The sequence below is a fragment of the Eublepharis macularius genome, chromosome 1, assembly GCF_028583425.1.
Source record: "Eublepharis macularius isolate TG4126 chromosome 1, MPM_Emac_v1.0, whole genome shotgun sequence".
NCBI lineage: Eukaryota > Metazoa > Chordata > Lepidosauria > Squamata > Eublepharidae > Eublepharis > Eublepharis macularius.
The window spans coordinates 49,244,696-49,257,783 of NC_072790.1; the positions used below are offsets into that span (position 1 = coordinate 49,244,696).

Below are 13,088 nucleotides of genomic sequence, written 5' to 3' on the forward strand. Positions count from 1 at the left end.
ATGACTGAAAGGTTTGTGGAACTAACACCAACTCTGTGAGAGTCCAGCCTCCGTATTAGCCATGTCTAAGCAGCAGACTCTACAAGTGTATTTCTCTTTTAGTTATTTTATCTGTGTTGTATTGGGCATATAAATGTCTTGACATAAATGTCTTTTTTAACAGATCTACCAACTCACTATCACAAGGCCAGACTGCAAAAGCAAACAATTCTGAAGAAGTTGTATGAAATGGAACTTTAGTCGACAGACTGTAATTTGTTTGCTCATTGGACTGCACAGATATTTTGCTCACTGTAGGATGTTCTGCATGATGGAACTCACCGAGATATTGCGGTTATAGTAGAAAGGCCAATGAAAATGTTCATTTCTGTAATGGTGAAAAAAGACAAGCTTCATTTTGGAAATTTTAGGAATTGAAAATGAAACTACCAATATTGTAATGCCCTTGTATAGGGAGCTACATTGTGGCTCATTTGGAATACTGTACAATTCTGGTTGCTTTATCTCAAAAGAGAGATTGCAGAGCGGAGAAATATACAGAAGGGAGCAACCAATATAATTAAGGGGGTAGAGCATGTTTCCTATGAGAAAAGGCTGAAGAGTATGAGCCTTCTTAGTCTAGAAGAAAGATGGCTAATAGTAGATATTTTTAAAAATTGAGTATGGGGTGGAAGTAGTAAATAGCTCTTTCTCCCTCTTCCGTAATACTAGAACTCAAGAGCACCCAGTCAATTTGATGAGCAGTTAAGTTTTTGGATCTTTCAAGTAATTGTTTAAGCTATATTTTCCCACTGTATTAAATCTATTGCTACCTGCTAAATACCTTTCAAGAAATTCAGGATGTAAACAGACAACAAAGACAAAGTTGTCATGAGAATAAAACAGGAAATCCTATGAAGTAGACTCAGCTAGCCAGGCCTAACGGTGCAGTAGTCATAGAATATTTTTACAAATATAATAAAGCAGAACAGCACTTCATATAAAACTTTTAATTTGGCTCCTTGGATTCCTAAACATACAGAATTTCATGATTGACTTCAAAAGGTTAGAAATCCATTTTACAAGGTTAAGTGCAAAGAGAAGGTTTCCCCCTCACTATACAGGAGTAGATAAAAGTAGTTCCGATTATGAAGTATTTGTTCTTCAGTGGAGTGGCCTTTTTCCTCACGGAATCGAGATTCATATTTAGATTTTTTTAAGTTCCATAACCTATCAACTAGTCCCAACAATGGTTTCCCAGCAATGGTACTGGGATTGCTATTCACACAGTGTGCTCCTTGATGTAAGAACTGAATTCATGGTGGCTTTAGACGCAAGAAGGTTTTAGCGTCAAACTATATTATGAGAAAATACTTGCTGTTTCAACAGAGTCCCTCCTTGTGCCTGAAACTTTTTAAACAGCCTTAGTTAAAGCACATTCATAGTTTCTGTCTCTTAACGAGGTAAGTTAAAAGGGCTGTTGATTTTTCAAGCAGGTGGAACAAGGACCAGGAGAATCGAGAGTGTGCCCCACCCAAAAGCCTGCTGCATTAAGCTTGGAAGTCCTCCTCTGCAGGATACATTACTGCCATGATTTAACTGTGCTTTAAATTTACTGAACTGTGATATGTGTAAGGCATCTGAAACATTTGTAAATGTTGTACCTTTAGCCTACTTGGCAACAAGCCTTACTGTGCGGTAGGAGATGTGCTCATACCTTGGTCAAAGTGTGTAGACAAAGATCATTCAGGAATGGGGAGTTCTGAAAAGTTGATTGGGTACATAGTCCAGTAAACAAGAATAAAACATGTAAAGTGGATAGAGCCCAAATATTAACATTTCTTAGAAGAACCACAGTGGAAGCAAATGGTGCATATTTCAAAAGATTTGTGGAGTTCTATCAGTATAGTGGAGCCCAATTTTCAGCATATAAGTTTCAACAGTCTATTAAATGGAATGTCAGTTTCCTATGAAATCAATACTTTTGGTCCTAATTATAGGTCCTTATATTGGCTTTTTCGTTCCTTTTGTTCCAGACTACTTAAAATAGGCAGAGGAGCTTGTGTTTTAGTCAGTCTTCTTTGCAGTCTTCCTGTAATGCAATATAGTTGCTGTGACCCATACATTAAGAGCCATCATAACCACAAAACGGACAAGAACTGAAAAGAAAAGGGAGAAAAGGTTTCGTTAAATTGACGCATTTTGCTTTTCTATTTTAAATCCTACAATCTACTAAAGGTACATGGAGTTACAAGCATAGCTTACTCGAGTATATGGCAACCACAAATCCTGTATTCTGTCTTGATCTAACAAGGAGGAATCTACTCACGAAAATAGGCTTCTGTGTACAGATTCTCTTATTGGAATAGGAACCTTACTGTGCATACGTGATGCACACCCCAGGTGCATGTCAGTATTGTGATGCATAGCTGGAGGCAAAACATGCAGTACAATTCCTACTGTTGCTTGTTTTGGACTGGAAGGTGTACATTCTCATCTGCCTGTCAAATACTAATTCCCCTTGCTATGAGTATTTAGTCTTCTGCTCATTCATTCCCACAACAGCTGTTACTTTGCCCCCAAATTCTTTAATTCCAAATAGGAATCTAATACTAAAACATTGAACAGACTTGGCCATTACAGCAAAATGGTACTACAAAATTAACCCCCCCCCCAAAAGTCACCTGTCATTTAAGATGCCAAAGTAACAAGTTAGCAAATAAAAGCAATAAATAAAACCAATATTACCTGAAAGATCCTTTGTTGTCATCAATGTTGTAAATATTCTTGCTGTAATTGAGAAAGCATAGTTTAAATATCCAGAAGCCAAAGAGTAGTTATACAAACTACAGGATTCTGCAGTCCACAGACGCAAGGATCGCAGATCTTTCCCTCAGTCCTTTCTGATCGTGGGACTGCATGAGCTAACTGCTATGTTGGTCAGGATGCTTCAGGGAATAAAATAGCCCTCATTTCCATCAGACATGGTAGGACAGTTTCTAATATATACCTTGATGAATGTTTATGGCATCTTATTTTTCCAGAAACAACACAGAAATACCTGAATCAATGTTTTTCCTGAAACACATGCACCGCATTTTCCATTGCGCCCTAATTATAACATGAATTTACAAGGAACTAACACAAGAGGGGGAAAGTAGTCAGAGTAGGGAATTTAAATGAGCAAATAGTTACCCCTCTAGTGATATCTTTGTATTTCAAGGTATTTTTTCCAAACTGACTGTATCTTGCTACAATTACAGAATTGACTGCCAATTTTTAATCCAAAATGGGTAAACAGCATAATGATTTCAGATGGGACTACTTAGGTTTGGACCCAAACGCTCTTTTTTCTAAGTAAGAATCTTCCTCCAGTGGAGGAAGACTCTCGCTTAGTGGAAAAGGGAATCTGGATCCAACCTATGGCCTTTTTCGAGTTTAGTCTCCTGTTACTGAGAGTGGTCCTACAGGGATGCAACATTTAGATGCTAACGCTTAAACACAACTAAATTTTAAACTGTGCACAGCAAAAGTGTGTTTTATTTTGCATCTAGACGTGCATTAGGAGTTGCCTGAACCATTTCTTGACACTGTAGAAAAAAATATTTTTGACATGCTTACCTGCACAGGTGTATGCAGCTAAACTCCAAGTCAAAGCGCTCACTTGTCCAGAATCTTTAGTCTGCCAAAGACACCTGAGTTGAGCAAATTTACTTGCTGCACTGACTAGAGTGGATAAATTCTATAGAAGCAGCAAGGGAGAGAGAACAAAAAACAGAACGTAAGGAAGGGTAGTGGCCTTTGCACTTACGCTTTGCACGTAGAAGGTCCCAGGTTTAAGCTCCAGTTTAACAATAAAAACCAAAACTAAGACGTGGACAGGCAATTGCTTCAAAATCCACAGAGCAGCTGTGGTTAATCACGAGAAAGATGCTGAACTGTGGTGTGACTCAGGATGACACCCTCTGTATATTTAACGTCTACTCTGAACTTTGGAAGATAGATATATTAACACTTAAACATCAGCAGCATTTTAAATATAATGGCCTGCGTCCTACGATTCTGTTCTGTTGATGGCAGAATTTTCTTACTCCTTGCAGTGGTAGAAAACAACCTTCAATGGAATGGATTGCAGTGTTCAAGCCAGTATGTTTGACAGAGCCTCTAAAATCTCATGGCCAAATGAGGTCTACCAGTACCAAATGGACCCAGTGATTCCTTAAACTGCTGAGTATACCTTACGAAAATCAACTGGGATCTGCATCCACCTCCAGTCCTCATAATACAAGCTGCTGAAGAAATAAATGGCTAAAAATGTATTGACTAACAAACGTTCTCCCAAGTTTTCTTCTTCATCAGTGCCAAGAAAGAGAATGCACATGTGATAAGAGCTGCAGAAATCTCAGTAGATTAGGGGAAAGTTACTGTATTAAAGACGGAACCAGCTGCCCACTGATCAAATCCAGGTAGTTCATTGGCTGGGTTTGATCCAGATGTCTTACCAATCAGCTATGTCCTCTACTGACTAAAAGCTGCCTTTTAGCCCTAGCAAATGACTTCTTTAAATACAAAGTTTCTTCACTTATCCCAGGATAGCCACCTAATAAGTCTGGGTGTTTTGCTCACTGGTGGTTTAGGACTATGTGAGGGGACTAGTTCCTTATAATCTATGTTCTGGACTAAATCTGCCCACAGGATAAACTTTTTATTGCTAATCATAATGCTGAATCCAAAATAAGGGTTCCTTATCCTACTTTTGGTTCAAGCTAAAGTGTGCCCTTTTAAGGATCTTTGCATACTTAATTTTAACAAAATATTCACGATAGTCTACTAGAAAGCATTAGGCAGGTGAAGAAAAATGGAACAGAACAGAGCCCTTGACAACTGGGCATGAAAAGCTCAAAATGGGTTGCCTATTTTTCCTCCAAGCACAATAACGTGTTTTCCCACCAAGAACCGGAACCATTAAACAGGTCATAGGCATAGCCAGAGTTCAATACCTACTTACCATAGCCAGGTCCACTATCCATTTCTGCAGACCTAGCACATACCATTTCACAACAAATCTTAGCCTTGTGGGTTAAGTTGCACAAGGGAGAAAATGATTATACAAACATTTTGAACTGATAGACTATAATTTGGATTAAATAATTAACTGGACTTGGTATCTCCAGAGAACGAATGAAACCAATGTGTTCTATATATCAAAAAAAATGTACATCATCACAGGGGGAATTTCTCCTGATTTTGTGGCTCAAACAGTTTTGATGCAAATCCCTTGTCATGCTATGCAGAAATATTAGCCCGTGCTGCTCGTGCTGTGGCCCCCTTCTGCTACAGATCCTGAAAAAAGCCCTGGAAACACTCAAGAGCAACCTGCCAAATTCTAACAACGTTTTTATCTGTAGGGACTGCAGTGGCTCCTGCATCCATCCTGCCAGTCCACTCAGGGAAGTTTGAAGCCTTTCTCCAGCTTAAAAACCCTCCCTGAAATTTAAGTAGATCTTCCCCCAACAGAAGAGCCACTTTAGTTGTAAGAAGGCCCCTTGGAGGAAAGTTCACTCCGCTCCACTGCATATTGCCAGGACGATGTTCACCGCAATTCTACAGACATTGATTTGGCACTGGACACAGGAGTAAAAGCTGAATTTTGCGTAATACGAGCAAATTGCTAGCCTTAAATAGGTAATGCTTGAGGGGCTCAAAGCAGGAATGTGATAGAATTCCTTGCAGAGAATGAAATAAGTGATAAATAAGAGAATTTGCAGTCATCAGAGATGTCCCTTGCTCAAGTTTTGGTTCTAGCAAAACACTCAGACTCAGCTCCCACTCTACAATAGGGAGTTAATAACACTGGCCTACCCTATAGGGCTGTTGTCTTAAGGCTATATGTAAAGTACTTACATCGCAATTCTAAGGAGAATTACTCCAGTCCAAGCCTACTGATTTCAACAGGCTTAAATTGGAGTAGCTCTCCTGAGGACTGCATTGTTTGAACACCAAGAGTATAAAATAAGAACAGGTAAACAAATTTACATACCTGTAGTTCACAGAATTTAGGCTACTTTGGCACTGAATTTTGCTGCCCTGAAGTCCTCCCCCTTCAACTCTATGGTACAATTAATATTCATTCCATAAACTCTAGCACAGCTACAGCAACTTGAGAAAGCTTTTGACTGACAAATTGTACATGTTATATTACAAATGGTTTTGGAAAAGTGCATTGCTGAATATCAATGGTGGTAGAAGATGTAAAGCAGAAATTTACTAAAAATACTATATAAATGAAAGTGACGGAATATATCATCGTAAAGGATACACGACAGTGTAAGGCAAAGCATGCTTCATTTTGCCACTGTAATGTAGAACAAACAGCAAGAGAATGACATCTGAAACAAAAGATCAGGCATTTATTACAGCATGATGGAATAAAAACAAAGCAAGGAGCAAAAATGGTGGTGAGGTAGTGGGAAAGCAATCTGTTACCTTGCGCAATGATGATGGGATATTCTACATAAGTTGACAGAGGATAACTGTAGTAACTCTGGTACCGCAGGCATACAAGGAAGCTGAAAAGAACAGATAGGACTTTGATCAGTTCCCATGCAGACTGTCTACCAGGGAAGCCCTGTTAGGAATAGCATATTTCAAGATTGGCATCCCCTAGGACCAGGGTCTTCTCACAGTCTTATCTGACTCCAGTCTGATCTACTCAAAACCCTTCTCTGGTCTATTGAATGGAGCTTATTCCCAGAAAAGTGTTCTAAGGATTGCACTATGACACTGCCATATTCTGAATCAGAGCATTGGCCCATCAAGGTCAGCACTGAGGCTAGGGATCCCAGAGGGGACGGGGGACTTCTCTGCTCTTTCCCTATCCCCCTGCCACCATTCACCTCTCCAGTGGGGCGGGGGGAAAGTGGGTGGATAGGCCTCTTAGGCGTTCTCCCAGGGTGGTGTGACGACAAGTGATGTCATTGCGCAGGAGCCAGGAGCGCTTACATGTGTCACAGTGGGCTGACTGGTCCCCAAACAGGCCTGTCACTTCCTGGAAGTGACATCATAGCACTACCCCAAAAGCGCATGAAAAATGTCAAAAAATGTGAGTGCCGGGTTCCCCCTCCCCACACACTTGGAGGATAAGGGGTACTGGCAACCTTAACTAAGGCCTCATCATTTAAAAAAATCCTCACTGCCAAATGCAGTTCAACTATTAAGAAAAAAATCTGGGACTTATATACAGTAGTCTAGGCTGCATATTAAATTGAGAGAGTCCTGCTGTGTTCTTCCATAATTTAAAGTATATGTAGATGCTCACGACCCCCGAATTAGCTCATCCCACTAGTGCAGTGCTATTTATACATATGTTTCTGTACACCTGAAAGAAGAGGATGCTATGGACTTGGCTTGTATTAAGCTCAGACAGCCCATGAGAATAGGAACAGGTCTAAGGAGCTAGGGAGCAGAAGGTTCAGAGGTAAAATGGCTAAAAGGAGGAGGCACAATAGGCTACAAAAGAGGGAGGAAAAAGGGAGAAAAAACCACGATTGCAGGATTATTTAATGATACATTAAATGTTTGCTACATAGAATGCCTACCATCTATTTAGGTAAGGATCCACTCCTAGCATCTGAAGATGTGCACTCTAGTTCAAAGCAGCTTATGCAAGAATCATATTTAATTCACTTTTAAGGAGCCACTAGACTTCTGTTTAGTTTTGTTGAAACAAAGGGTTTTGTTTCTTAACGGAAAGGGTTAACAGTTACACAGGGATCACCCGAAGGGAAATGGGAGGCGTGTTGCTTTTTATTGCAACACACAGGAAATAACGAAATTAGAGACAGCGCTCCTTCAGGAATGACATCTGTGTTTTCCATTTTGGGTAAAGTGCAAATAAAAAAAGTTAAGTTTTCCAGAGAAATTATTTTTGAAGCCAGTTCTGAGGCTGCTACAGAATCTGTCAATTATCAGTTCAGGAAATAACACTGAATAAGCAAGGTTCTGCAGCATGCATTTGACCTGCTATATGCAAATGCATATACTGGAGTAGGTTTTTCTACCAAGGGGAGAGTTGGAGTTCTCCCACCTTCACTCCTACAATGACATATATACAGCTTCCAGATCCAGAGTGCTCCCTGCCCTTTCCTTCAGGTGGGCTGTCAGCTGGGGTGGGGGCAGAAAAGGGGAGTTTTAACAGGTGCTCAACTATGATTGTTTAGCATTTTTTGCTTTAAGATTTTAACAGGCTCTCTGGAAAGAGGTGGGTGACTTTATTGCTGCAAAGACTGGTTAATCAGCAATGAAGGAGCCCCGCTCCAAGAAAGGTATTGGCAGCAACTTCACAATGGACCAAAGGATGCTGTGCTGCCAGTGACTTCTCACAATGAAGTCCCCCCCCCCCGAAATTATGTCTCAGTGCCCTCTAAAGGTGAAACTAGCGAAACAGCTACCTAATAGAATATTCCTGACTAGCAACAGAGCCTGTTGTGTGGAAAAATACAATGGGCTCTAGAAAACTGATTTGGTGGGCCCCTGCTGCGGGGCCGTAGGAGGGCCGTACCACTGTGCCAGGCCTCCCTGCCACCTCCATGGCCACTACAGGGCCTTGGGAGGGCTGCCACGCCAGGCCTTCCCACTGCCATGGCAGCCTCCTTGGGGCCTCTAAGGTAAGCTGTGTTACAGATGACTCATTTTTTATCCCCGCAGAGGGGCCTGTGAGTGCACCTGCAAGGGGATAAAAAGTGAGTCATCGCCAATATGGCTTGCCTTTTATATAGTAGGATGCATTACATCGGTATTCCGGGAAATCTATTCAACTATTAGTCCTATTTGGAGATGCAGGAAATTGTAAATGTCTTATCAGAGGGAGACAGAATATTTATCACTTAAATGAGTCAGGAATTTTCTACCCTTTTTTTCCCTTTAGTGTCCTTCCCCCATTTTTAGGTGTCTCTTCAGCCACCCTTCCTGTTTGTTTGGCAGAAAACATGAGACATTATATATGTCTGGCATCAAAATTTCTTTCCTGCTAGGATCATAGGCCCAGCCTTGCAAGTGAGTATAAAAAATGATTCTAAACCACAAGAAATGTACTAGCTTACACACCCTAGCCAGAACCAATTCTGTCACATTTTACAAAATCTTTCCTGCCCAATCACTTGGAAAAAATTCTTGCTCACCACACATACTCAAGCCAAGAGGCTAGTCACACGCCTTCAAGGAGAAAAGGGAACGAACCAGCAACAGGCTTCCCAGTCACATTTGCCTTTGTGGGGGCGTTCGTCTTTTTCCTCTTGAACCGAGGTGTGTTTGGCTCCATTCAGATGGTCCCTCACTAAGAGGGTAATGTATGAATCAGCCTGTGACATGAAGGCCTAGGAACTGGTATTCCTTAGCTTGCAACACCTGGCCTTTCACTTCCACCTCTGCATTCAGCCCCGCTGCCCTGAAGTGCAGAAGGAATGCTGCATTTATCATTATTAGCTCTGCATTAGGCAGTACTTGACTATTTTCCTGCAGTCTTCTGGTTGTGCTCTCGGAATATTCTGTGCTAATCAGGCCCCTATGCAAAAGAGCTGATAATTTCTAAATAACAAAAATCAGTTGATGATGCTCAAATGGGAAGCCACCCCTTCTGACCTGGAAACTCATCCTTTAAAAGGAGAGAAACTGAGGCTATCTGGGATCTTACAGTGGCAAGGGGAATGCACTCTGCCCATGCTCAACAGCCCCATCACTCTCTGGAAGGAAAAAGTGAACCCTGGCAGAGGACAAGCACCAGGATTCATCCTGCCTACGGGAAAGGTGTTCTCTGAATCAGAATAAAGTAAGTATATGTATGAAAGGTTTATTGTATTTAGCCATAGGCCATTACAAGTCACAAATAACAAGAATTAAAAAAGAAACATATGCTTGAATGAAATTGATGTGACATAGTCAAAACAATAAAATTTAAAACTAGATAAAACCATTAAACCATTTCCGGTTGTCAAATTCATATAGGACAATAAAAGTATACACAGTTAATAAAAACAGTAAAAATCCACAATGCCCAGTGTTAATTTAATCCCTTAAGCACAGCATTAGCCCGTATCTTTTTTGCAGCCAGGGCATATAAAGCCGTTTTGTAGGATATGTTAGCATCAGAATCGGCTAGTAAAACTGCAATCTTCTCGGGATCTGAGTGCGTACAAAGATTGGACTTAGTCCTAGGTTGGGCATACAACGGGCAGTAAAGAATATAATGAGGTAAGTCCTCAACTGCAGATGTTCCACAGGGACAGAAGTGCTGGTCCTTAGGTATTTTACTGTAGCAGCCTGCTAAAACTGCGGTTGGTATTGTTTCAAAGTGTTGGGATGTGAAAGCTGCTCTAAGATTATAGTTTGCAATACTGACTAAGTAAGATGCTCTAGAATGATTGCACTTAAAGAGTTTAAACCAAGAGGCTGACTGACAGTTCAAGACCGCCTGTCTGTCTATCAGGACATCACCCTTATAGACCCAGTCTCGAAGATGTAAGTTATTTGCTGAGGGGTCGAGATCGCCGGGGATGGAATATCTGTTTAATATATTATGAACAAAACAGTGGCGCACCGGGTCCTTAGATAGCATTTGATTAAATGCCAGGTATCTGAATGTATCAGATCTGGCTGCTTTGTTTTTTCCCCAGAATTTTAGTACCACGAGGTGCACCCGCGCCCTCAAAGAGGGCAGACCTGTTTCTGCTCTCATTAGGGCGACTGGCACTCCTTTGGGAAGAAGCAGAATTCAACATAGAAACTGATTTTGGATTGTTTCAAAACTGATAATAATATCCTCTTTCCATCCCCACACTTTGGCACCATACAAAAGGTGGGGAATAACCTTACTCTTGAATAATTTTAAAGCGGGGTCTATAAGTACTCCACCCTTGGTAAAAAAAAAAAAAAACCAACCTCAAAACAGATCCTACAATCCTTGTTGCAGAAGCTTTAACTGTGGCAACATGTACATTCCAATTCAGATTTTCTCTATATGTGATTCCTAAGTATTTAAACGAGCTACACTGATTAATTGGTTTCCTGGGTTGCCCAGTATATTCTAGGAAGAGATTTGTGCCCTTTTCCTGAAGACCATGACTTCAATTTTTTCAAAATTAATGTTAAGGGCCTCTTCCTTGCAGTACAATCTTAATTGCTGAAGCAGTCTTCTCATCCTGATTTGGATAAGAGAGACCATTGCCATATCATTAGCATATAATAGAATTGAGATTTTGTGTCCGCCAAGAGAGGGTGGGAAAAATTGCGGGCCACATAACCTCTCAACAATGTTGTTTATATACAAGTTAAACAGTATTGGGGCCAACACACAGTAAAGTAAGTGCCTCTGAGTATACTTAGATGCAGAGAAGTTAGCCGTGTTAGTCTGTGGTAGCAAAATCTGCTCTTCTGTGTTTGACCAGTCTCTGTATCAGGCATCTGACGAAGAGAACTTGATTCTCGAAAGCTTATGCTAAAATAAAATTGGTTAGTCTTAAAGGTGCTACTGGACTCTTTTTGAGTATACTTAGAGTGTCTTTGTTGTAATTGTAATCCACCCTGAGCCTGCTTTTAGGAGGGCCAATCTAAATATCTGATTAAATAAATAAAATTGCTCTGAAGCAATAATAACAACAACAACGGAAACATTCTTATATACTGCCCTGCAGGACAACTTAACACTCAAGAGTGGTTTACAAAGTGTGTTATTATTATTATTCTCATGACAATCACCCTGTGAGGTGGGTGGGGCTGAGAGCTCTGAGAGAGCTGTGACTGACACAAAGTCACCCAGCTGGCTTCAAGCAGAGTGGGGAATCAAACAGTTCTCCAGGTTAGAGTCCTGCCGCACTTAACCACTACATCAAGCAAGATTTAAAAGCCATGGGAATACATTTTTGTTAAGCTATGACGCAAAACAATGTGAAAATTCTCAGGCTAGTTTTAGGTGGGCAACTGGGTTGGTTTGTAGTGGAAGAGCCAGAGTCGGATCCAGTCACTCCTTAAAGACCAACTAGAAGTCCAGGGCATCAGCTTTCCAGAGTCGGAGCTGGTCCCCTTTCAAGTGCTCTGTAACTCAGCCTGATAAACAGTTCTGGAGCGCTCAAAAGTTTGCACGCTATTTTGTGTTATTTAGTTGGGGCTTCATAAAAGCTACAAAACAGAGCGTTCCAGAAGTTATGCTGATGAAGTGTCCTGGAGCACCCGAAATCTTGTATACCGGTTTGGGTCCGGTTTAAGAAAAGACAATCGACGTGTGCTTGTTGTTGTTGTTTTAGATCCTCGCTTAGCAAGTACAGCCAGTCCCCCGGAGCCTCTCTCAGGAGGAACCCACTTCTAGACCACCCTTTAACCCGCCACAAGAGGGGCTGGCTCTGGGCTACCGAAGGGGCCTCTCCTCGGTCGCTCCGACCCTCTTACCCGCTCAGCTCCAGCACCAAACTCTCCAAGCTGAGTCCCCGGGCGGACTTAGTCGCCAGCAAGACGAGTCCCTGCGGCAGCTTGAGCACCGCGCAGCCCAGAATGGCGCTCCAGTTGGCCAGCTCCAACAGCAGCGGCGCCCCCTCCATGACACCGCTTCCAGCCGGGCGCAAACGGCACCCCTCGCCTGTTGCAAGGCGGCCGCCTCCGGCTTCGGTTGGCCCGCCCTCTCGGAGGAGCGCGGCCAGGAGAAAACGGCAACGTAGCGCGCCTCTGTTGCGCCCTCACAAGGGGCGGGCGCTGAGCTTCGCGCCTCGCCTCGCCTCTTGAAGGAGTTGCTTCTGTGTTCCTGTTGTTGCAGGCGAGAAACGTAATGCTCGGGCTGTGACTCCTGACCTAAGTTTTAAAAAGAAGGATTTTTCAGCTAAGACAAAAATGAGTAGAAGCATCGAAGAATTAAAACGAACACTTAAAAAGCCCTTCATGGCCTTGGCCCGTTGCATCTTCTGGACCGTCTCTCTCCCTATGCTCCATCACGGCCACTTCGCTCATCTGAACAGGGCCGCCTGCAGATACCCGCCCTACAAATGGGCAAAATCTGCTGCTGCCCGTAGTGGGCCCCGCCTTGTGGAAAGGCCTGCCTGAAGAGGTCAGGAAAGGGGATGTACTAA

General features: G+C 42.1%; 1 protein-coding gene across 1 annotated transcript; it reads right to left on the minus strand.

Annotated features, from left to right (window-relative positions):
• Positions 1-974: 974 nt before the first annotated feature.
• On the minus strand, positions 975-12,650 carry SLC66A3 (solute carrier family 66 member 3). The gene is made up of 7 exons (XM_054997566.1): positions 12,418-12,650; positions 6,466-6,548; positions 6,299-6,368; positions 4,988-5,045; positions 3,601-3,721; positions 2,728-2,769; positions 975-2,138 (listed from the first exon to the last, which is right to left on the minus strand). Exons 1-7 carry the CDS (start codon positions 12,564-12,566, stop codon positions 2,047-2,049), a joined length of 615 nt encoding a protein of 204 aa, XP_054853541.1. The 5' UTR covers positions 12,567-12,650; the 3' UTR covers positions 975-2,046.
• Positions 12,651-13,088: the final 438 nt, after the last annotated feature.

Coding starts and splice junctions, on each gene's coding strand:
- SLC66A3 (XM_054997566.1), bottom strand. CDS start 12,566: ATGGAGGGGGCGCCGCTGCTGTTGGAGCTGGCCAACTGGAGCGCCATT. Junction 3,722..4,987: donor GGATAGTGGACCTGGCTATG/GTAAGTAGGTAT, acceptor CTGCTTCTATAG/AATTTATCCACTCTAGTCAG. Junction 2,139..2,727: donor GACAACAAAGGATCTTTCAG/GTAATATTGGTT, acceptor TTTTCTTTTCAG/TTCTTGTCCGTTTTGTGGTT.